Source organism: Myotis myotis, unplaced genomic scaffold (assembly GCF_014108235.1).
Source record: "Myotis myotis isolate mMyoMyo1 unplaced genomic scaffold, mMyoMyo1.p scaffold_m19_p_2, whole genome shotgun sequence".
Taxonomy (NCBI): domain Eukaryota; kingdom Metazoa; phylum Chordata; class Mammalia; order Chiroptera; family Vespertilionidae; genus Myotis; species Myotis myotis.
Genome location: NW_023416324.1, coordinates 26,900,454 through 26,921,351, shown reverse-complemented (window position 1 = coordinate 26,921,351; position 20,898 = coordinate 26,900,454). Strand labels below are relative to the sequence as shown.

Here is a 20,898-nt window from a genome sequence, read left to right as displayed (position 1 = left end):
TATTTAAAATCCTGAAAGAAAAAGATAGCACCCTACAAGATAGGCTCTAATCGTCCCATTTCTTTCTTTCTTTTTTTTTTTTAAATATATTTTATTGATTTTTTACAGAGAGGAAGGGAGAGAGATAGAGAGCCAGAAACATCGATGAGAGAGAAACATCGATCAGCTGCCTCCTGCACATCCCCCACTGGGGATGTGCCCGCAACCCAGGTACATGCCCTTGACCGGAATCGAACCCAGGACCCCCCAGTCCGCAGGCCGACACTCTATCCACTGAGCCAAACCGGTTTCGGCCCATTTCTTTTTTAAAAAAAATATATTTTTATTGATTTTTTACAGAGAGGAAGGGGAAGGGATAGAGAATTAGAAACATAGAGCAGCTGCCTTCTGCACACCCCCCACTGGGGACAGAGCTCACAACCAAGGTGCATGCCCTGGACCAGAATCAAACCTGGGACCTTCAGTCCGAGGCCCAATGCTCTAACCACTGAGCCAAGTCAGGGCTAATCTTTCCATTTCACAGAGGAAGACACTGGGGCTTGGGTGTTAACTGTCACAGGTCACTCAGCTGGTAAGTGGCACAGTCGGGGACAGCTTTTGCATGTTCCAGTCTTGTAAGCTCTTCTGCTCCACCCAAAAGCTCCTAGTGACCCAAACACCCCCGGACCCAAATCCAGCCAACTTCCATCCCTTGGACACCTTGGGTACACCCCCAGTCTAGTTTCCAAGCCAACTACTGTACTCACGTCTCGTAAGTCTTTTTAGGTATTTTAGTGTTGATTCAGCTGCATTAGGCTTAGTTTTTTCATTTTTGGTCAGAACATGATTATCTGGCCTTTGGGGTGGAAGATGAAGTGTGAGAAGGCAGTGCTCTCAGGGTGGGATTGTTCCTGGTGAGTGGGTGGCTGAGACTGAGCCCCGGAATAGTTAGGGAAAGGCAACAAAAGATCCGCCCCCCCACCCCTACCCTATGGACTGAGCCCAGTACTCTAGTCCAGGGGTGTGGCCAGAGTCTGCAAGACCTCTCTGCAAGGGGACTGTTCAACCTTCATAGAACAAACATCTTCAATACAGTGCCTCACTGGTTCCTAGCACAATTTCTGAACAGTTCCCCACTGATCCCCTGGATGTCTGGCCTCTGGGGTGCCAGGCTGACTGCTAACCTATAGAGGCCTCTGCCTTGAGGTTGGTCTGAGCACAAAACTGAAATATCTCCCCAGACCCTGAAGGCCCCATCTCTTCCATGGGCTACTTTCCTGATCTCCCATCGCACTTCCCATCTGCTGACGGCTGTGCCCTCATCCATGCCTGGCATGCTGCTGAAACAGGAAGGGGGCAAGGCGCCTGGGGTTGTGCAGGGCTGGATTATCGTGGCTGAAAGCCACACAGCAGCGTTTGACACTAAAAACATTTAGATCATGTTGTACGCTAAGCACTCAACCCAGACCATTACCAAGCACATGACTGATATGTTTGCTGAACATCACCTTCACTCCTAGGTGAATAGACTGCGGGCATGTGACAAACACTGAGAACCTGGGGCCTTTCCCACCCAGGAATAGAGCAGCCCTAGGACCTTAGGTCCTGACATTTCTACTTGGAAACTCCCAACTCTGTCGTAAAGAAAAGCATCAAAGCCATTTGAGATGAGTTCATATAGAATATATTTCACTCTTTAAAAATAAAACTTTCAGCATAGCTAACATCTGTACAAACTACAAAAATAAACATCTTCATATAAATAATTTATGTGGTAGGAGGTAGGCAGGGATACAGAGAGCCTACCCAGGAGTCACCAGGCAGTGGGGGCCAGGACCAGCAAAGGGTGCTAGAGGGTCCCTCAGGCTTGGTGGGCTGGGGGCAGCAGTGTGGGGTGCTGGTTTTACTCCTACCCAGACACAGGGACAGGCACGCGGGACCCAGTGTGGGAGGCTGTTCACAGCCTAGGTGCTGGTTCTGTGCAGACGTCAGGGAGGTCTGTGATGGCCGAGTCAGGGGAGGGGGTGCAGGCAGGCAGGCGGCAGCAGCAGAGCTCTCCAGGAGTCCTCCCTGCACTCAGTAACCACCCACTGCTTTCCAGTGACTTCACGTGGCCCAAGCAGGGCCTCCATGCTTCAGCTGCGCTTTCACTCCGGGGCTGGACATGGTCCCCTAGAAGTGAGGTTGCTGGAGCCGTTGGCAGCCGGTGTGGCAGCAGGGGACCAAGGAGGCTCATCAGAGGCTGGGTGGATGTAGGCACCGGGCAGTGGGGGCGGGTGGAGGGCCACGGTCATGGAGGTAGTCACTCTGGCGAAGCTCTGGGGCAGGGTGGGGGACAACCCCCACCTGAGCCCTCCTGCTCGTGGAGCTGGGGGCCTCAGGGCCTCGGGGCTCTCTTTGTACATCTGCACCACCTGGGGAGAGACACCGGCCCGTGAGCGCAGGGCTGGAGCCCCGATCCCCTCAGTACCTGCCTGGTGCATTGCCATGGCTGTTGGGAAGCTGGGCCCTTGTTGGCCTCCAGCAGGATATGACACCTGCCAAGGGACAGGTGTCAAGGCCTGGACAAACCGTGCACCTTGCTCTGGACCCTGGAGGCTAAGGTGGGTTCTGTAAAGAAGCCAGGAGAGATGCGGGGCAGGCCACGGTGTCAGGGCAAAGGGGAGGCTGCCGCCTTCAGTTGGTAGCGCCTTGTGGGGAGGATCCTTGGGAGCTGAGCCCTGACTCTTGGCCGCTGAGGGCACTTTGTTCTGGCTTTGACCCTTTCCCTGCCTGTCCCACTCAGTCCCCTGGGCCAGGAGCAGAGGGAGGGCCTGGTCACCTCTGGTGGGGGGCCCAGGATGGACAGCAGCACAGGCAGCAGCACGAGCCCATGGAGGAGGCCCAGGAGTGTGAGCACCGTCAGCACCACGAAGAAGTACCTGGTGGGGGTGGGAGGTCAGCCTGGGCAGGCCCCGAGGTCAGCACGGGCAGCCCTGCCCCCCTGCCCTGCGCACCCCTCTACCTTACGATGAAGTCAAAGTTGGAACCAGCAAGCATGAGCAGACCCAGCAACGTGGAGACGGCCCCATCGGTCACTGGGGCGAACGTGTGCTCGAGGGCCCGGGCAGCCCGCAGGTTCCGGCTGCCCTGGGTGGTCAGGAAGCCCTGGGGGAACAAGTGGTCTGGGAGCGGCTCCTCAGCCAAGCAGGGCCAGCTCTGCTAGGTGCCCGCTGCCGTCATCTGCCCCTGGGGCACCCATGCCCTGACCCACAGGAGGCCGATGCGCCGAGCGCCTGGGAGCTGTCCAGGCAGCGTGCACGAGTCCGTTTAGGTGGCACTGTACAGAGGTGTCTGGTGAGACACAGAGCACTGTCCACAACAGGTTGGCAAACTACAGCCCGTCACCTGTTTTTGTAAATAAAGTTTTGTTTAAACACAGCCACACCCATTCACTTCTGTAGTGTCTGTCTCTGCTTTAAGGCTACAATGGCAGAGATGCAATGAAGACTATAGGGCTCGCCAAGCCTAAAATATTTACCACCTGGGCCTTTACAGAAACAGCTGGCCTCCCTGGCCTGGGAGGTGGACACCACTGTGCTGTCACTTCTCAGGGCGGCGTTTCTATTCTTTGCACTTCTCCGCATGCTGCCTTCTGCCCCCTCCCCCCCGCAGGGGTATAGTTCTTATGATCAGAACAGTAACAGGGCTATTGTGAGTGGAAAAAGAAGGGAGCTGTTTGTGTTGGTGCCTCCAGCTGGTCGAGGCCCCTCGACGTCCCACTCCTCCCTGTGGGGGAGCTTGAAGCTTTGCCAGGCCGGTGCCTGCCTCCGTTCTCCGGGCCTGTCTTGCCAGGAGCCCGTCTGCCCCGCATTGCCATCTGCCTCCATCCGTTTCTCTGACCCCCTTCACAGTGAGGCCACCCAAAAGCAGCACTGGGTCCCGTTTTCTCTCCTTCCACTCTGCTCAGGGGTTTGTCCCTCCTCTCGACTGCAATGGCTGCTTATTTATTTGCTTACTTGTTTACCACTGTCCTCTAGAACAGGGGTCCTCAAACTTTTTAAACAGGGGGCCAGTTCACTGTCCCTCAGACTGTTGGAGGGCCAGACTATAGTTTAAAAAAAAACTATGAACAAATTCCTATGCACACTGCACATATCTTATTTTGAAGTAAAACGGGAACAAATACAATATTTGTATTTGCATGTGGCCCGCAGGCCGTAGTTTGAGGACCCCTGCTCTAGAATATAAGCTCCTTGAAGGTAAAGCCTGCCTGTACTGCTATCACAGCCCCAATTCCGAAGTAGTCCCCAGCACATAGTAGGTGTTTGGTAAGTATGTGCTGCATCCTGAATCAGCTGGCCCACGCCTCCCCCAGTGCCAATGCTCACCAGAGCCACATGGACTGTGAACTCGACACCGATGCCCACAGAGGCCACAAGGATCACCACGGGGATGGCGCTCAGCTTGATGCCCAGGAAACCCATGATGCCAAAGAGCTCCACGGTCATCACGGCCAGGACCAGCACCTGGGGAGGGCAGAGCTCAGCCAGGGCTCCTGGGAGGAGGGGTGATGGGACGGGCAGGAGAGGGTGGGGAGCCCTGGGTCTCTCCAGCCCCAACCCTGCAGAGACTCACTATGAGGCCGGCTGTCCAGGGGTTGAGCAGCAGCAGGGCACAGACCAGGAAAGTGCACACCAGCAGGATGCAGACCGCCAGCAGGAAGCAGCGCCGCAGGCCCAGGTACTGCTCCCAGAAGAGGAAGGGGGAGCCGCTGGGGTAGGCACGCACCCCGGCCTGGCCTGCCTCGGCGCATGCTGCCCGGGCCCCCTCGATGGCCTCCACAAAGTCCTCTGTCTTCTGGAGGCCGCGCAGTAGGAAGGGGAACTGGGCAAACTCCAGGGGCTGGGCCGCCGGGACTGTGGAGGGGAGGGGGCGGCAAGGAGAGGAGGGGTGGCCAGTGAGCACGGGGAGCAGTGGGCAGGGCCTTTGGGTAGGGCCTGTGTGGCCCAGGCCGAGGCTCTTCTGCCCCCCTCCCCCTCCCCTTGGGACTCACTGCGCAGGTTCTCCCCGGTGGTGTCATACTTGTCGTGCAGCCACTCGGGGGGTGGGGGGTAGAAGTTGGCCTGCGAGGCCGCCAGGCCCAGGGGGTCACTGCTCACCCACACGGTCAGCCCCACGTAGAAGAGCTCGGGTGGAACCAGCCCCTCCGTGTCCACCAGCTTCCTCGTGGTCAGCTGCGGAGGCAGGGAGGGCTGAAGGCCTGGGCCCCTGAGGCCGGGTCCCCTGTGCCCCCAAGCCGTCCAGCCCTCCCCCCACCTGGCTGAAATCCAGAGGCTCCCGGGCATCCCCGGTCTGGATGAGCAGCTTGTAGGCCAGGGCCCCATCCTCAGAGCCATTGCGGTAGGAGTGGCGGGTAATGCGCCCAGAAGCCCAGTCCTGGTCAAACGCAGCCTGGATTCCTGGGGAGGACAGGGAGGGTGCAGTCAGCCCGGGCCGGGGTTCTGCCGGCAGCAGCCTCCCGCAGTCCCCTCGCCTCACCCTGCAGCCAGTTGCGGTAATAGTGCAGCCAGGTGCGGGGCGCCTGAGTGGCAGGTGGCGGCAGCACGGCCTTGAGGGAACTGAAGCGCTGGTGCAGATCAAAGAGGGCGCGTTGGGCGTGGGCGTAGTCAAAGCCACCCTGTGTCACCAGGGCCACCTCGTACAGGGAGAAGTACCTGAGCTGGGCGCTCAGGAAGGCATGCTCCTTGGTGCCCCGCGGCACCACGTCGGTCAGGGCCAGCCCGTCCTGCACCAAGGTCGCTCCGTAGAGGCTCAGGCCCAGAAGAGCCCCAAAGAGGACCAGCACCACAGCCTGCGGGAGACGACAGCTCCGATGGAGGCCCAGGGACACCCCCAGTCAGCGGGTGGTGGGCTCGGCCCCTGCCCTTGGGGCCCAGGGACACCTAAGTGCCTGCCCCCGTCCGCCCCCACTCCTCTGGGCTTGGACTTTTTTTTTTTTTAAATATATTTTATTGATTTTTTTTACAGAGAGGAAGGGAGAGGCATAGAGAGTTAGAAACATCATCAGCTGCCTCCTGCACACCTCCTACTGGGGATGTGCCTGCAACCAAGGTACATGCCCTCGACCGGACTCGAACCTGGGACCCTTCAGTCCACAGGCTGACGCTCCATCCACTGAGCCAAACCGGTTAGGGCAAGGGCTTGGACTCTTACCTTGGCGCGTGACTGGAGCAGCAAGGGTGCAAACTGATGGCGGGCAAAATGGGCAAGAGTCCAGCGGGCACAGGGCAGAGACTTGTAGGCTGCCTTCTGCCTTGTCCCCTCCTCCTGGCCCAGAAGGTCCCGAGTGGACCCTCCCGGGCTGAACAGCTCAGAGCTCAGTGGATCAGAAGGTGGAGGCACCAGGTGGGCCTGGGGAGGCAGGCTGGTGATCACATGCTGGCTGCTGGAGTCACAGTGGGCGAAGGCGTGAACGGTGGCCGTCAGGTGGGCAATGCCCACTGGTACTGTCCTGTCCGCCAGCTCCTGGGGCAGAATCTGAATCACCCGAGCAGAACAGGGGCTGAAAGGCAGAGAGATGGTGACAGGTCTGTGCCGGGAAATGCCAGTGAGGGGACAGGATGGGGTGCCAAGGGAGGACAGCCTGGTGGGGTGGAGGGGGGTGCAGGGGCAGCACCTGGAGAAGCAGCAGAGCACATCGAGGCGCTGGCAGTGGCGCCGGTGCAGGTCCAGGCTGAGGACCGCTGGGAAGACGAGCATCACGGCTGCAAAGTTGCAGCCAACCACGATGGCCGCCTGGGGACGGACAGGGAGGGCGCAGAGGCTGGATGAAGCAGGCCCGCCCCCCGCCCACCCCGCCCGGCCCTCTTCCTGAAGCCTCACCTGCAAGGAGAAGGCCCGCAGCGCAGGGATGGGAACGAGGGCGGCCATGAAGAAGGCCGCCATGTTGTTGATGGACGTGAGAGCGACGCTGGGGCCGGTGCGGAGCAGACACTCGCCCATGCGCTCCTGCCAGGACAGGGGAGGGGCCTGAGTTGTCGGGGTGCAGTGAAGGGGAGGCGTGGGGACGTGGACGGCCGAGGAGGGACAATGACCACACAGCAGCTAACAGTCCCTGAGCCCACGTGCGGCCCACACACTGTTCCAAGCACTCGACTTGAATTACCTCATCGATCCACACATCAACCTTTATGATACAAGCACAGTTATTACATCCACTTACAGATGAGGGAGCTGAGCAAAGAGGTAAATTACCAGCCCAAGGCCACCCAAACCACGAGGCTCTTAACCCCCGGGCTGAACTCAGACAAGCCCAGGCTGCAGAGGGAAGCGCACCTGCAGAGGGGTGCCAGGTGGGGCCTCTGCGAAGGCGTGTGCCAGCAGGAATATGTCATCCACGCCGATGCCCAGTGCCAAGAAGGGCAGCACCTAGAGGGGCACAGGGCGGGCAGCTGGAGGAACCGGGGAGCCTGAGCTGTGGGCACCCACGTCTGCCCTGCCTCCCGCTGTACCTGGGTGGTGGCAGCATTGAAGGCGATGCCGAGCAGGGCGCAGAGCCCGAGGCCTGAGGCCACTGCCAGGGCCACCAGCAGCACCCCGGCGAGGCCCACGGCACCCTGGGACTGGGCACAGTCCCACCGTAGCATCGTCACACAGGCGTAGGCCAGCTGTGGGGAGAGAGGACGGTCTGGGACAGGGGTTCCCAGGGCAGGCACTGGGCGGAGGGGGGCAAGGTGCCAGGGGCGGGACCCACCATGAGCAGATAGCCTCCGGCTACGCGGGCAGCGCTGACTTCGGAGAAGGCCTGCAGGATGTCATCCAGGGTGGCGGAGGAGAAGGCGTGGATCTGCTGGGACGCGTTCTCGGGCAGGGCCTCCTGGGCCAGCTGGAGACACAGGGTGGGTCTGAGGGGCAGGAGGAGGCGTGGCCTCAGGGCACCGCCCTGCCCTTCTCCACACTGACCTGCACGAAGCGCCGCTGCCAGGCCTGCAGCACGGTGCCCGCCTGCTCCTCGCTCCAGCCGATGTCGTGCGTCTGGTAGTCGCCCCGGAAGTGCTCGTACAGCTGGCGGGGACTCATCAGCAGGAAGGTGCTCTGCAGGGCCTCGGCCCTGGTGGGGGCAGGAGTCCGGGTCAGCGCTGGCCTGGATGCCAGGGGGGGCGTGCCGGGGGCTCTTGACCAAGCTGCCTGGAATTGGAGCGTGAATTCCCAGCCTGGGGTCCCCTTGCCAAGTCCCAGGAGGGCCCTACCTGAGCAGCTGTCCTTGGGGGCTCCTGGCCATGCCTCCCAGCAGCAATTCCTCCTGCCAGTGCATGAACTTGTGGGAGAAACCGTGGCAGCCCCCGCTCAGTTCCTGAGCCACACGGGGAGCCTGGAGGGGGCAGAGGAGGGTCATCACTCAGGGCTCTGGCTGAGGGGAACCGGGTCCCTGGGCTGGTCCCTTCAGGAACCACGGAGCTCTGTAGGCCTGAAGGGCAGATAACTTCTCCTGAGCTTCTTGCCTGGGCTTCAGTGAACAGCTAGTGACCTGCAGAGACGAGGCGAGGCCACAGGGCGGAGCAGGGGCCTGGGCTAGGCTGCTGGGAGGAGCTGGCCTCATTGGGTGCGTTTTGGGGAACGGCCCATATTCACAGGGACACTCGGGAAACCAGGTATGACATCGTGCTTAGCTACTTTTTCTCAGTTTCCCTGTACAAGTCTATTTTGACAAAGTCCAGCCTTTCTGGCTTAGAAAAGGACACAGGAATTCTTGTGCCACGGGCGGGTTCCCTGGGAGAACGGAATGAGAACGGAACACTAGATGTCTAGCACAGTGGGGACAGGGTAACAACATCCGGGAAACGGGGGGCAGAGCTCAGATGCTCCCTCCCATCCCAGGAAGAGAGGAGGGAAAAGCCAGGAAGACAGCCTTTCCCTGGCAGGCCTGCTGGAACCCACCTGCCTGCTGTGGTGGTTGGGAGCGCTAGGCGGGCAGTGAGGGTCATCAGGGTTCAGACAGGGCCGCCCCACGTAGGCCTGGCCCACCTGTGCCTTGGCGAGCAGCTCCCGGAAGCCCTCAAGGGAGGCGAAGGGGCCCAGCTCCTCCAGCAGCTGCTCGGGATCCAGGTTGGTCCACTGGATGTCGGGACGGCCGCTGAGGGGAGAGCCCGTGGCTGGTGAGAATCAGGGATCGATTCCCACCCTCCAAACTGCTGCGAGGGGACCCGTGCTGTACCCCAGCTCCTCCGCGTGGAGGGAATGCAGGCTCGGCTTCCCAGAGCCCCCAGGCTGCTGCAGTAGCCGGGGATGGAGGCAAGGGGCGAGGATGGACATCAGGACAGACGGGAAAGGCTCAGGAAAGCCGGGGGAGTCCCTTCCCAAGCCGTCGACCCTGAGTTCTAGCACATAACCACATGGGCACTGCTCCTAACAGGCTTCCTTTCTGGCCTGGGCAGCAGCGCAGCAGGTACCCAGCTAACTCTCCGTGGCACAGTCTCTTTCTGGGGATCTTTCAAAAAATCTTGGCTCAGGTCCTACAGACCTTCGTGTTTTGTCCCGTCTAGATAAGACAGGTCTGCCTTTCCTTTGGGGCGAGGAGGTGGGGGATGCGGAGAGAGCCCGGCAGCCCTGCTCTGACCGTGGCCTGGGAGGTCACTGGGCCCTTGGTAAGGTTTTGATCGCCTTTACTCCCACCCCTCTTTTCTGCTGGAGACGTCCCTGCACCCACCCAAGACAGGGCAGGGCCCCGGGTGGGGGGCGGGAGAGGGGGAGGGGGGCACTCACGGCAAGTAGGCAGAGCCCCCTTGGAGCTTGGCTCCCTCCCAGAAGCAGTCGAGGGGGGTAAGGATCACGCACGGGAACAGCTTCTCAATCATCTGCCAGGGACACCCCAGGCCCCATGAGTCCTGCCTCGGGGCTCCTTTCTCCATGACCTTTGTGTGGTCCCTCCACACCCCCCACCTCCCGACTTGGCCTCCCAGAGGGCCCTCTCCTTCAGGAAAGGCTCCACCTCCACCCACCGCGCACAGAACAGCTCAGGAGACTCACCCGCTCAATCATGCCATTTTCAATGAGGGGAACTCCTGACTTGTAGCAGATTTTGTTCAAGTCCCAGGACCTGCAGTAGCCGGGGGCACAGGCAGGAGGTCAGCAGAGGGGCATTCCCACTCCAGCCCTGCCCTCGCACGCCTCACCCCCGGCTGCTCGGGGACCAGCCAGACTCACTTTCCATAGAGTGATACTTGCACTTTGCTGGCGGTGAGGGCTGCCTGGAGGTGGAGGCGCAGTGCCTCAGGTGTGAGGACGTTCTCCCCCTCCTGGCGCGGGGTCTGTATCAACATCTGGGAGGTGTACGCAGCCTCCTCGCCCAGCTTCTCCTTGGTGTACTGCAGCTCCTGGCTCACCCGGCTGCCCACTGCCAGAGCGAGGGGGAGAGCGCAGGGGATCAGACTCTGGGGGATGTGGGGCCCTAGCCCACGATGCCCCCCAGGACCAGTGGGAGAAGTGCTGCTGAGCCCTCCCCCCACCTTCTCCCTGATGGCCACCCTGACGCCCCGGCTCAGAACAGGAGTCCGCAGGAAAGCCAGAGCCTCGTGGTGTGGTCCTATGGGATTCTCGCGTGGTCTAAGAACTGACATGAACCAACTGGCTAGGTTTGGGGCAAAAGACTAAAACATGAGACATCAGTTTGAGCTGGGCCAGGGCTGGGATGATGGGGCACTGTGCTGAGGGAGCCCTCACTCAGTTCCTCTCTGAGCTGGTGGGGAAGACGAGGTGACAAAAGGGGCCAATAGGGAGGCTGCCCTGGGAGGCTGCCCTAAAGGACGGGGCTGGGCCGGCTCCTGGCGCAGGCTGCCCAGGCAGTGACTACAGCCACACCGTCCTGCCAAGAGGGCAGGGCAGGGAGCGCCTGGAAACAGTGGGCCTACCGTGGCACAGGCGAGGGGAGGATCGCAGGCTCATAGTGTGACACCTTCACACACTGGGTCCCTCACACAGGAAGTCCCTGGACTCAGCTCATGTCCCTGGCAGCGGTGACAGCAAAGGGGGCCAAGGGGAAGAAAGGGCTCCCGATCCCTTTCACCAGGCTCCCTGCCAGACACCAGGGGTCCCAGTGCCAGGCCCCTCCCGCCCTGCATGGTGCTGGCCATGGAGTCAGGCTCTGTCACTGGGCTTGGGGAGGCGAGGAGCTGACTGGTTTGGAGGAGGGCGAGGGGCTTGGTGCCCTTGGTCTGGTTTTTTTTTTTTTTTTAAATTAAATCTTTATTGTTCAGATTATTACATTTGTTCCTCTTTTTTCCCCCCCCATAACTCCCCTCCTCTCAGTTCCCGCCCCACCCTCCGCCCTCACTCCCCACCCACTGTCCTCATCCATAGGTGCAGGATTTTTGTCCAGTCTCTTCCAGCATCTCCCACACCCCTTTCCCCCCCAAGAACAGTCAGTCCATTCCCTTTCTATGTCCCTGAATCTATTATAATCACCAGTTCATTCTGTTCATCAGATTATTTATTCACTTGATTCTTAGATTCACTTGTTGATAGATGCATATTTGTTGTTCATAATTTGTATCTTTACCTTTTTCTTCCTCTTCCTCTTCTTAAAGGATACCTTTCAGCATTTCATATAATGCTGGTTTGGTGGTGATGAACTCCTTTAGCTTTTCCTTATCTGTGAAGCTCTTTATCTGACCTTCAATTCTGAATGATAGCTTTGCTGGATAAAGTAATCTTGGTTGTAGGTTCTTGGTATTCGTCACTTTGAATATTTCTTGCCACTCCCTTCTGGCCTGCAAAGTTTCTGTTGAGAAATCAGCTGACAGTCGTATGGGTTTTCCCTTGTAGGTAACTGAGTTTCTTTCTCTTGCTGTTTTTAAGATTCTCTCTTTATCTTTTGCTCTTGGCATTTTAATTATGATGTGTCTTGGTGTGGTCCTCTTTGGATTCCTTTTGTTTGGGGTTCTCTGCGCTTCTTGGACCTGTAAGTCCATTTCTTTCACCAGGTGGGGGAAGTTTTCTGTCATTATTTCTTCAAATAGGTTTTCAATATCTTGCTCTCTCTCATCTTCTGGCACCCCTATAATTCTGATGTTGGTATGCTTGAAGCTGTCCCAGAGGCTCCTTACACTATCCTCGCATTTTTGGATTCTTTTTTCATTTTGCTTTTCCGGTTGGGTGTTTTTTGCTTCCTCACATTTCAAATCATTGACTTGATTCTTGCACTCCTCTGGTCTGCTGTCGGGAGTCTGTATAATATTCGTTATTTCAGTCCGTGTATGCTTAATTTCTAGTTGGTTCCCCAATATAAGATCGAGGGTCTCATTAGTTTTCTTGTAGATCTCATTAAGTTTATCGGCAGCTTCTAAACAGTTCTTGAGAGACCTTAAAAGTGTGGTTCTTGCCGAAACCGGTTTGGCTCAGTGGATAGAGCGTCGGCCTGCGGACTGAAAGGTCCCAGGTTCGATTCCGGTCAAGGGCATGTACCTTGGTTGCGGGCACATCCCCAGTGGGGAGTATGCAGGAGGCAGCTGGTCGATGTTTCTCTCTCATCGATGTTTCTAACTCTCTATCTCTCTCCTTTCCTCTCTGTAAAAACTCAATAAAATATATTTAAAAAAAAAAAAAGTGTGGTTCTGAACTCTATATCTTCCATTGACAATTTTGTCCTGTTTCTTTGTCTCCGCATTTTGTTATGCTTCCTTGGTGCACCCCCTAGTGGTCTTTGTGCGCAGTCTTATAGTTAAACCTTGATTGTTGTAGCTAATACCAGGGAGGGTTTGACCTCCAGGCCAAGTGGCTATGAGAATCAGCTGTGTCTGCAGTGAGAGAACTTCTGTCCTCTAGGGAGGTGCTAATCTAGCCTTTGCCTGAGGCTATCCGGCAAATGCCTCTGTGCAGGGCTTGGGCGGGGCGGGTCGCACAGGATCAACAGGGTGGGCCGGAGAGAGCAGTTATGGCGGCTCTCAGTCCTGTCCCCAGGGGCTCTGCCTCTCTGAGTCCCAGCACCCGCTGCAAACCTCGGAGAGAAAGCTGCACTCGCTCTGACCGAAGCCAGACAGTCCCGCTTCTCCCGTTTGAGTCTGGGTCCCTAAAGGCTCGCCTGTATCTGGAGCTCAGAGTCTGCGACTCCCTCCCGATTGAAAACGCCAACCGCGCCCTCCGCCGCCAGCCCGCTCCGCGCACTCCGCACCTCAGAATTTGACTTCAGCACTGCGCCTCCTCTGAGTGTCCGTATGTGTTTCTCTTTCCTCCTAGTTGTAGGACTTCCACTCAGCCAGCGTTCCTGTGGTTCTGGGTGATGTCCGTTCAGTTTTTTAGTTTCACTTTTGAAGTAGTTGTTCAAGGCAGCAAACTCCGGCGTTAACCTATGCCGCCATCTTGGTTCTCCTGGTCTGGTCTTAGACCCAGTTCTGCCTCTACCTACCCGGGCCCACACGCACTGCCTCTCTGAGATGCCAGTCCCACTGGCATCATCATGCTCCCCAATCTTTTTCAAACCCACACAATCTTCTCACTCAAGAGAGCCCCAAACCCTTGGTTCCCCCCAAAACAGATCTGCCTTACTTACATCCCCCCACCCAAACCCCATTTCTGGCCCTCCCTCCATGAACCCAGTTTCACACAGCCACCTTGCCCCCTTCCACCTACTCTTTTTTTTTTGAGAGAGAGGAAGGAAGGGAAAGGGAGGGAGAAAGGGATGGGGGGTTGGGGAGAAAGAGAGAAAGGGACATCCATTGCTTACCTCCCATACGAGCCCAGACCAGGGATTAAACTTTCAACCTGTGTATGTGCCCTGACCAGGAATCGAACCTGCAACCTTTTGGTGTATGGGATGACGCTCTAACCACTGAGAAACCTGGCCAGGGCATCCACCTACTCTTTTTCTCCCCCCTGACTCCCCACTCCTCTCCCAGGCCTGTACTATAGTGCTTATGTCACCAAGCTCAGGCCAGAGCTGCCACGAGGAAGGATGCGAGGGGAGGACAGGGATCAGCTCCCCATAGTGAGTGGGTGTGCTGAGGCGAAGGAGGGAGGGCAGAAGGAAGGAACCCAGAGAGAACTAATAAGAAAGCAGGAGAAAGAAACACTGACAATTTCAAATACAACATCAAAGAGAATAAAGAATCCTGAGAAAAAACGAGGAGAGAAAAGATCAAGCTTGGCTGACAGTGACATGATAGATACGGGGACAGATGACCTGGGATGTACTAAACGAGCAAAAAGAGAGGGTGGTGCGGGGGAGAGCAAGCAGGCTCTGTGCAGACCTGGCTTTGAGCCTTGGCTCTGACACTCAGTCTGTGCTTGGGGCAAAGTACGTTCTTAGTCTCTGACCCTCAATTTCCTCATCTGTAAAACGGAGACAACGCCTACCTCGGTGAATTACAATAAATGCAGGCACAGTCCTTACAAAATTGCCCAGCACGTAGTAGGCACAGATTACTCAATCGATGCTGGGAGGGAAATGATGTGACAGAAAAATGAGAAAGAACTGGAGAAAAAAATGACTGTAAGTGAGCGGGGAGGAAATAGAATGGGAGGAGACATCAAAATCGACATTTGCACCCGAGCCGGTTTGGCTCAGTGACTGGAAGGGTCCCGGATTCGAATCCGATCAGGGGCGTGTTCCTCAGTTGCGATTTGATCCCCAGCCCTGGTCCCGGCTCTTGTGGAGGCAACCAATCGATGTGTCTCTTGCATCAATGCTTCTCTCTGTCTCTCCCGCCCCCCCCCCCCCCCGCTTTTACACTCTCTAGAAATCAATGAAAAAATATCCTTGAGTGAGGATTAATAAAAACAAAAATCGATATTTGTTAAAACTTTCATGCCTACAAAAGGAAGAATATAACTAGTCAGCCGGCATGAGCATGGAAAAAGCCCACCTTATAGCTAATCCTATAAATGCAAATTAAAAAGGGCAATAGCCCTAGCTGGTCTGGCTCAGTGGATGGAGCGTCGGCCTGGGGACTGAAGGGTCCCGGGTTTGGTTCCGGTCAAGGGCATGTACCTGGGTTGTGGGCACATCCCCAGTGGGGGGTGTGCAGGAGGCAGCTGATCGATGTTTCTCTCATCGATGTTTCTATCTCTCTATCCCTTTCCCTTCCTCTCTGTAAAAAATCAATAAAATATATATTTTTAAAAAGAGCAATACTATCTATCAAATTAGCAAAAATAAAATGTTGATAGCACTCATTGCTGGCTTATAAGAGTGATAGGCCCTAACCGGTTTGGCTCAGTGGATAGAGAGTCGGCCTGCGGACTGAAAGGTCCCGGGTTCGGTTCTGGTCAAGGGCATGTACCTGGGTTGTGGGCACATCTCCAGTAGGGAGTGTGCAGGAGGCAGCTGATCGATGTTTCTCTCTCATCGATGTTTCTAACTCTCTCTCTCTCTCCCTTCCTCTCTGTAAAAAATCAATAAAAATATATTAAAAAATATATATATATTTAAAAGAGTGATAGAAACATCAACGATGAGAGAGAATCATTGCTCAGCTGCCTCCTGCACACCCCCCACTGGGGATTAAGCTCGAAACCTGGGCATGTGCCTTGACAGGGAATCGAACTGTAACCTCCTGGTTCATAGGTCGACGCTCAACCACTGAACCACACTGGCTGGGCGATTTAAAAAAAGGAGTTAGATTGTGGAGGGCCTAGAAAGTGTGCTAAGAAGCTTGGCCTTGATTCTGGAGCCTCCCCAGCACCTATAGAAAGTGATGGAGGGACTCTTAACAGGGACGGACTAGGCAAGATTTGGATGCACCACAGGAGGGCAGTGTGGAGGCAGATTTGAAGGTGAGAGGGACAGGATCAGTCCCTCTCTAACAGACCTTGCTTTTCTTGGCCATCCCCTGAAGGGCCTAATGATTCAGGGAAGCTGAGCCCCTTCCCAGCCTGGGGGGGATGGGAGGGAGGGGGTATGGGGGGGAGGAGGGTATCTGATTAGTCTATTACAGTGGTCGGCAAACTGCGGCTCGGCAAACCAAACCGCAGCTTGGGAGCCACACGCGGCTCTTTGGCCCCTTGAGTGTGGCTCTTCCACAAAATACCGACTTCTGCGCATGGGCCACGAAGTTTCAATCGCACTGTACGTGCACACCTGCACGTGGTATTTTGTGGAAGAGCCACACTCGAGGGGCCAAAGAGCCGCATGTGGCTCGGGAGCCGTGGTTTGCCGACCACGGGTCTAAGAAGTCAATCACAGTAATTCCACTGCCTTCCCCAGTGAAGAATTTAGGCACAGGGTGCTGCCCATTCTTGCCAACGTGACCATAGTGGGAAGTGAGCTGGGAGGCTTCTGGTACTGAAGCAACCATGACAAGGAGGTGACAAGTCTGAGGATGAAAGCCCAACACGCTGAGGCAGGCAGAGGAGAAAGGTACTTAGGCATTAGTCCTGAGGTTGCTGAATTAACCACCCTGGAACTTCTCTACTGTCTACTGCCAGATTTCCTGTTGCAGGGGATGACAACTTCATCTTCTCCCTTCCTCCCCCCCGCTTTCCTTTCTCTTTCATGTGGCTAAAAGCATTCCAAACGATACAATCAGAAATGTCCTGCAGGAGAGTGAGAAAGGCTTCCACTGGTCAATGTCAAGGGCCATTGGGATATTTATAACATCAATCACAGTCCATACGAAATTGTCAACTTAGAAGCAAGCCTGCTGTATTTGGTCAAACATTTAATTAACTCACCCCTAATGCCTTAGCAGGTCCAGACCAAATGATTTCTCGGGCCTTATATGGGCCTGCGGGCTGGATGTTCCCCACCCCTGAACTAGAGCAATGGCCACGAAGGTGAGAAGGAGGGTCTGTAATGAGAGAAGGTAAGAAGGAAGAATTTGCTGGTTTAGTAACCAATTAGGTGAGCAAGGAGAACTGAGGCTGACCTCTAAGGTTATAGAAAGAAAATCTAAGTATTTCAATGGATTTCAGTGGTTCTACCAACTGCTGATGTGTGGCCATCCCTTGCCTTCTAGATAGAATGGCGATGTATTTCTTATTTTCAGGGACAGCTCCAATTTCAAACCATCTCTATCACTGTTTCTGTAAGTACCATTTGGGCTTTTCATTTTAACGATCTATTTCTGAGACCTTTCGTCTTTTCTTTAAGTTAATCAGAAAGGACAAGTCACATTCCAACTCTCACCAAGGCAAAGCTGGAGCTGGAGAAGACCCTGAACTCCGGTCTAGAACTCGGATAGCCAATGTCTCGCTTCTTTCTTTGCTTTCTGTGTTAGTAACATGGAAAGGAATAGAACGTTCCTTTCCATCCTCACCTAGATTAGCTCCTCACTGAATAGGGCAGTGATGGTGAACCTATGACATGTGTGTCAGAGGTGACACGCGAACTCATTTTTTGGGTTGATTTTTCTTTGTTAAATGGCATTTAAATATATAAAATAAATATAAAAAATATAAGTCTTTGTTTTACTATGGTTGCAAAGATCAAAAAATTTCTATATGTGACACGGCACCAGAATTAAGTTAGGGTTTTTCAAAATGCTGACATGCCGAGCTCAAAAGGTTCACCATCACTGGAATAGGGCATTGCTGGGAGAAGCCTCACTACAGAATATAGAGAAAAGATCAGGTCAAGATCACTGCTTTAACCTCTCCCCCAGCCCAAGCCAGTACAGGACAGAACGGTATTCGAAATAAAGGAAAAAGTGCTAGGAATTGGCTACACCACTTACACCACTCTCTCAGCAACAGCAGCAAAAATCTGGTGGGATCTAGCCTGTCCTGGGCTGGGGTGTAGGGGAGAGAATGAAGAAACGTGGAGGTGCAAGCAATGTTGAGATGGGGAAGATTTGCGGAATGGAGAAGGAGGAAGAGGGGGGAGACAGCCTCCATTGTGGCAGGAAATCCAAGAGTAATTTGGGACCACCCAGGCAGCAGTGGTGTGGGTGGGGATGTGTGTATGTGCGTGTATGCACATGTGTGTCCTGGGGCTGGGGGCAGGCAGGCACGCATAAACATTGCCCTCAACCCCAGGCTGGCCTGGAGTGTGTATGTGTGTGAGTCTGCAGAGGGCTGGGGTGGGGTGGGGATGGGGTGTGGGAGCCAGGCAAGCAGGCAGGCAGGCTCTAAGAAACATCTGCTCTGGATCCCAGAGCTTGCCAGCATTTGAAGTAACTCGAGAGTGTGAGACTCTAACCTAGGCCCTGCCCTTGGGTGTGGGCCAGGGCTGGGGGAGGTTTGGGGAACCTACAAATGCAAATTTTTAGGCTAGAACAGAAGGGAGTTTGACTCTGTTAAAGGGCTGCCATATGAAAGCAGGCCCCGGGAAAGGAGATAGTTATGGCAAAATTATTACTAAGAAATAATTTTAGCCGAAACCGGTTTGGCTCAGTGGATAGAGCATCGGCCTGCGGACTGAAAGGTCCCAGGTTCGATTCCGGTCAAGGGCATGTACCTGGGTTGTGGGCACTTCCCCAGTGGGGGATGTGCAGGAGGCAGCTGATCGATGTTTCTCTCTCATCGATGTTTCTAACTCTCTATCTCTCTCCCTTCCTCTCTGTAAAAAATCAATAAAATATATTTAAAAAAAAAAAAAAAAGAAATAATTTTAATCTAATACTTCCATGAGGAAGTGAGGATTTGGTCTCCAGGAAGTGCAGACTGACTAAATGGTTGCAGGGGGCTGGAGGCCTGGGGCCTGGGACCACTCCCTGGAGCCTAGTCAGCCCCCAGCTCTAACTGCTGGTCTCCAGGTCAGATGGGATCTCTCCCTGCCTTCTCTTGTACAACATAATCATATTCTGCGTTGTATTATATTCCAGTACATGTTTTACTTTGCTACTAAAAGATGGGTCTTTAAAAAAAATTGCCTCTGCAAATCCTGCCATGCAGTTCAAAAATACACATAAAAGGCAGGCAATGAATGCTAGACACACACTCACAGATGACTATTCTATATACGTATTCACAGACCCCGTCAGATGTCCACTACGGGTGTGGGTGGGAGCAGTGCTGCCAGGTGCCGGGGCTCCGGCGGGCAGGTGTCCCCTCCAGACCCAGAGCCAAGTCCACTAGAACTCAGTATCAGCTCCCCACTCTGTTCTTCTTTTTTAAAAATTGATGTCAGAGAGGAAGGGAGAGGGACAGAGAAATAGAAAGATCAATGATGACAGAGAATCATTGATGGGCTGCCTCCTGCATGCCCCCTACTGGGGACCGATCCAGCAACCTGGGCATTGGAAATGGCCAGGAAACCGAACCCTGCACGACCTCTTGGTTCCCAGGTCAAGGCTCAACCAGTGAGTCACCTGGGCCAGGCCTCACTCTGTTCTTGTCTGGGGCTCACCATACCCCAGGAGCTCAGTGTCTACAACTCACCTTCCACCCAGAGCTGTTCTAGGTCTGTCTCAATGATGGCCACACGGAGGCCCAGTGCCAGGGCCCCAAAGGCCAGCAGTCCCAGGAAGAGCACTTTGCCACAGTGTCTCTGGATCCTGCAGCCCAGCGAGAAGAGCAGGCCCTGGAAGTAAGCACGAAGCCAGAGCGGAGCCTTCAGGCTCCCAGCTAGGATCTGGGATGGGAAGAGAAGGGTCAGTCGGCATTACTGCAACAAGGCACAGAATCCTTCCCTTTCCTCCCTATGTGCACCCTCTGCCAAACCCTAGCTTCTTGGTTTCTGGGTGCAGGACAGGGTGGACCTACATAGTCACAGGGCCAAACATGGAATAAGACTAAACTCCATTTCCTGTTCTCCTACCCAATGCACACTGAGGAAGGCAGAGCCCTGTTTTCTGAGAGTAGGATACATATATACACACCTGTTCTCAGGTAGAAAGGGGTGAAGCCACAGACACACTCACTGGCCGAAGACAGACACACACACACACCCCTTTCCCAGGCAGGCAGTAACACAAGGCACTTAGAGACGCCCCACCTTGCACTGACCTGAGTGCCAGACCCGGGGGTCCCAATCTTCCTTTCCCGGCTTCCCCTCCACTCACCTGGGGCGCTGCGGATCCAGCTGGCGGGGTGTAGTCCGGAGGCAGCTCCCCGAGGGGTGGCCGCCGAGCCATGCTGGCGGGAGTGGGGGGGCTGGGCGCCCCCAGCCCGCGTTATCTGGGAGCCCCCATAGGCTGGTCCGATCCCCCTGTACCGCTCGGGCGCGGGGCGTGGGAGAGGGTTGGGGGCAGGCGCGCCGCGGGGGCCGTGACCCAGAGGCGTGCGAGGCGGACTGAGTCCCGCGTGCCCGCAGAGCTACAGCCCGCGACGCCCGCGCGGCTCGAGGTGGCGACCGCAGTGCCGAGGAAGCGTCTGTAGCCCCAGAAAAAGGGCGAGGGCAGGGGCGACGCTCTCCCATTGGCTGAGGGGCCGGCAAATTACCCAGATCCGCGCGGCCCGGATCTGCTGCTAGGCAACGGCGCCGCGGGGGGTAGCGCAGGAGACCACCCAGGCAGGGCCACCCCTCGCCTGGCCTCGCCTCTCCGCCTGCCCCGGGGGCCCTGGGGAGGAGGAGGGAGGGAGATCCCGGAGAGCGAGGCGCTGGCCAAGTAAAGTAGGGAAAGGCCGATGCTGAGAAAGGCAAGACACAAACCCTTCTTTCCACGCTTCTCTGTCTCCAGTCTTGCCCCGTTCAGTCCACTCTTTGCACCGCGAGGCCAGTCATCTCTCTCAAAAGCAAATCTAACTCCAAAACACAAAGCCCAGTGGAGCACAGCGCTCAGCGTTCTAGCCGTTTCTCCTCCCATCGTCTCTTCACACCCATCCCGTGTTTCTTCCAGCCCCGCAGAGCCACATGGAATTTCCTAAAGGCACCGCCTCGCGTTGCTGCCTTTGTACATGTCGTGGCAGACAACCTTCAAAACTGAACATGCGTCAGTCACCTCTCTTTGAAGCCTTCCTCGATTCCCCCCTCCCTCCGACAGTTTGCTTCTCCCTTTGCACTCCTTATAGCACTCAACTTACGTATTTATTATTGCATTTGTGATAATTCATGTACTTGAAAGTCTG

General features: G+C 55.7%; 1 protein-coding gene across 27 annotated transcripts; it reads right to left on the bottom strand.

The window, feature by feature from the left end:
* Nucleotides 1-1,647: 1,647 nt before the first annotated feature.
* Nucleotides 1,648-20,626, bottom strand: PTCH2 (patched 2). 27 transcript variants are annotated; one of them, XM_036350510.1, is made up of 23 exons: nucleotides 19,893-20,626; nucleotides 19,270-19,462; nucleotides 10,165-10,354; nucleotides 9,988-10,057; nucleotides 9,724-9,815; nucleotides 8,899-9,094; nucleotides 8,211-8,332; nucleotides 7,924-8,071; nucleotides 7,715-7,846; nucleotides 7,473-7,628; nucleotides 7,297-7,389; nucleotides 7,127-7,147; nucleotides 6,844-6,969; nucleotides 6,638-6,756; nucleotides 6,175-6,523; nucleotides 5,500-5,812; nucleotides 5,278-5,420; nucleotides 5,015-5,195; nucleotides 4,597-4,877; nucleotides 4,350-4,487; nucleotides 2,984-3,126; nucleotides 2,801-2,900; nucleotides 1,648-2,393 (listed from the first exon to the last, which is right to left on the bottom strand). In XM_036350510.1, exons 1-23 carry the CDS (start codon nucleotides 19,962-19,964, stop codon nucleotides 2,127-2,129), a joined length of 3,645 nt encoding a protein of 1,214 aa, XP_036206403.1. In that variant the 5' UTR covers nucleotides 19,965-20,626; the 3' UTR covers nucleotides 1,648-2,126. The 27 variants fall into 27 exon arrangements, 23 of the variants coding, with proteins under 23 accessions (XP_036206403.1, XP_036206404.1, XP_036206408.1 ...); XM_036350511.1 differs by having other exon boundaries at nucleotides 5,015-5,420; nucleotides 5,500-5,587; nucleotides 5,676-5,812; XM_036350515.1 differs by having other exon boundaries at nucleotides 8,986-9,094.
* Between the last annotated feature and the right edge of the window lie 272 nt (nucleotides 20,627-20,898).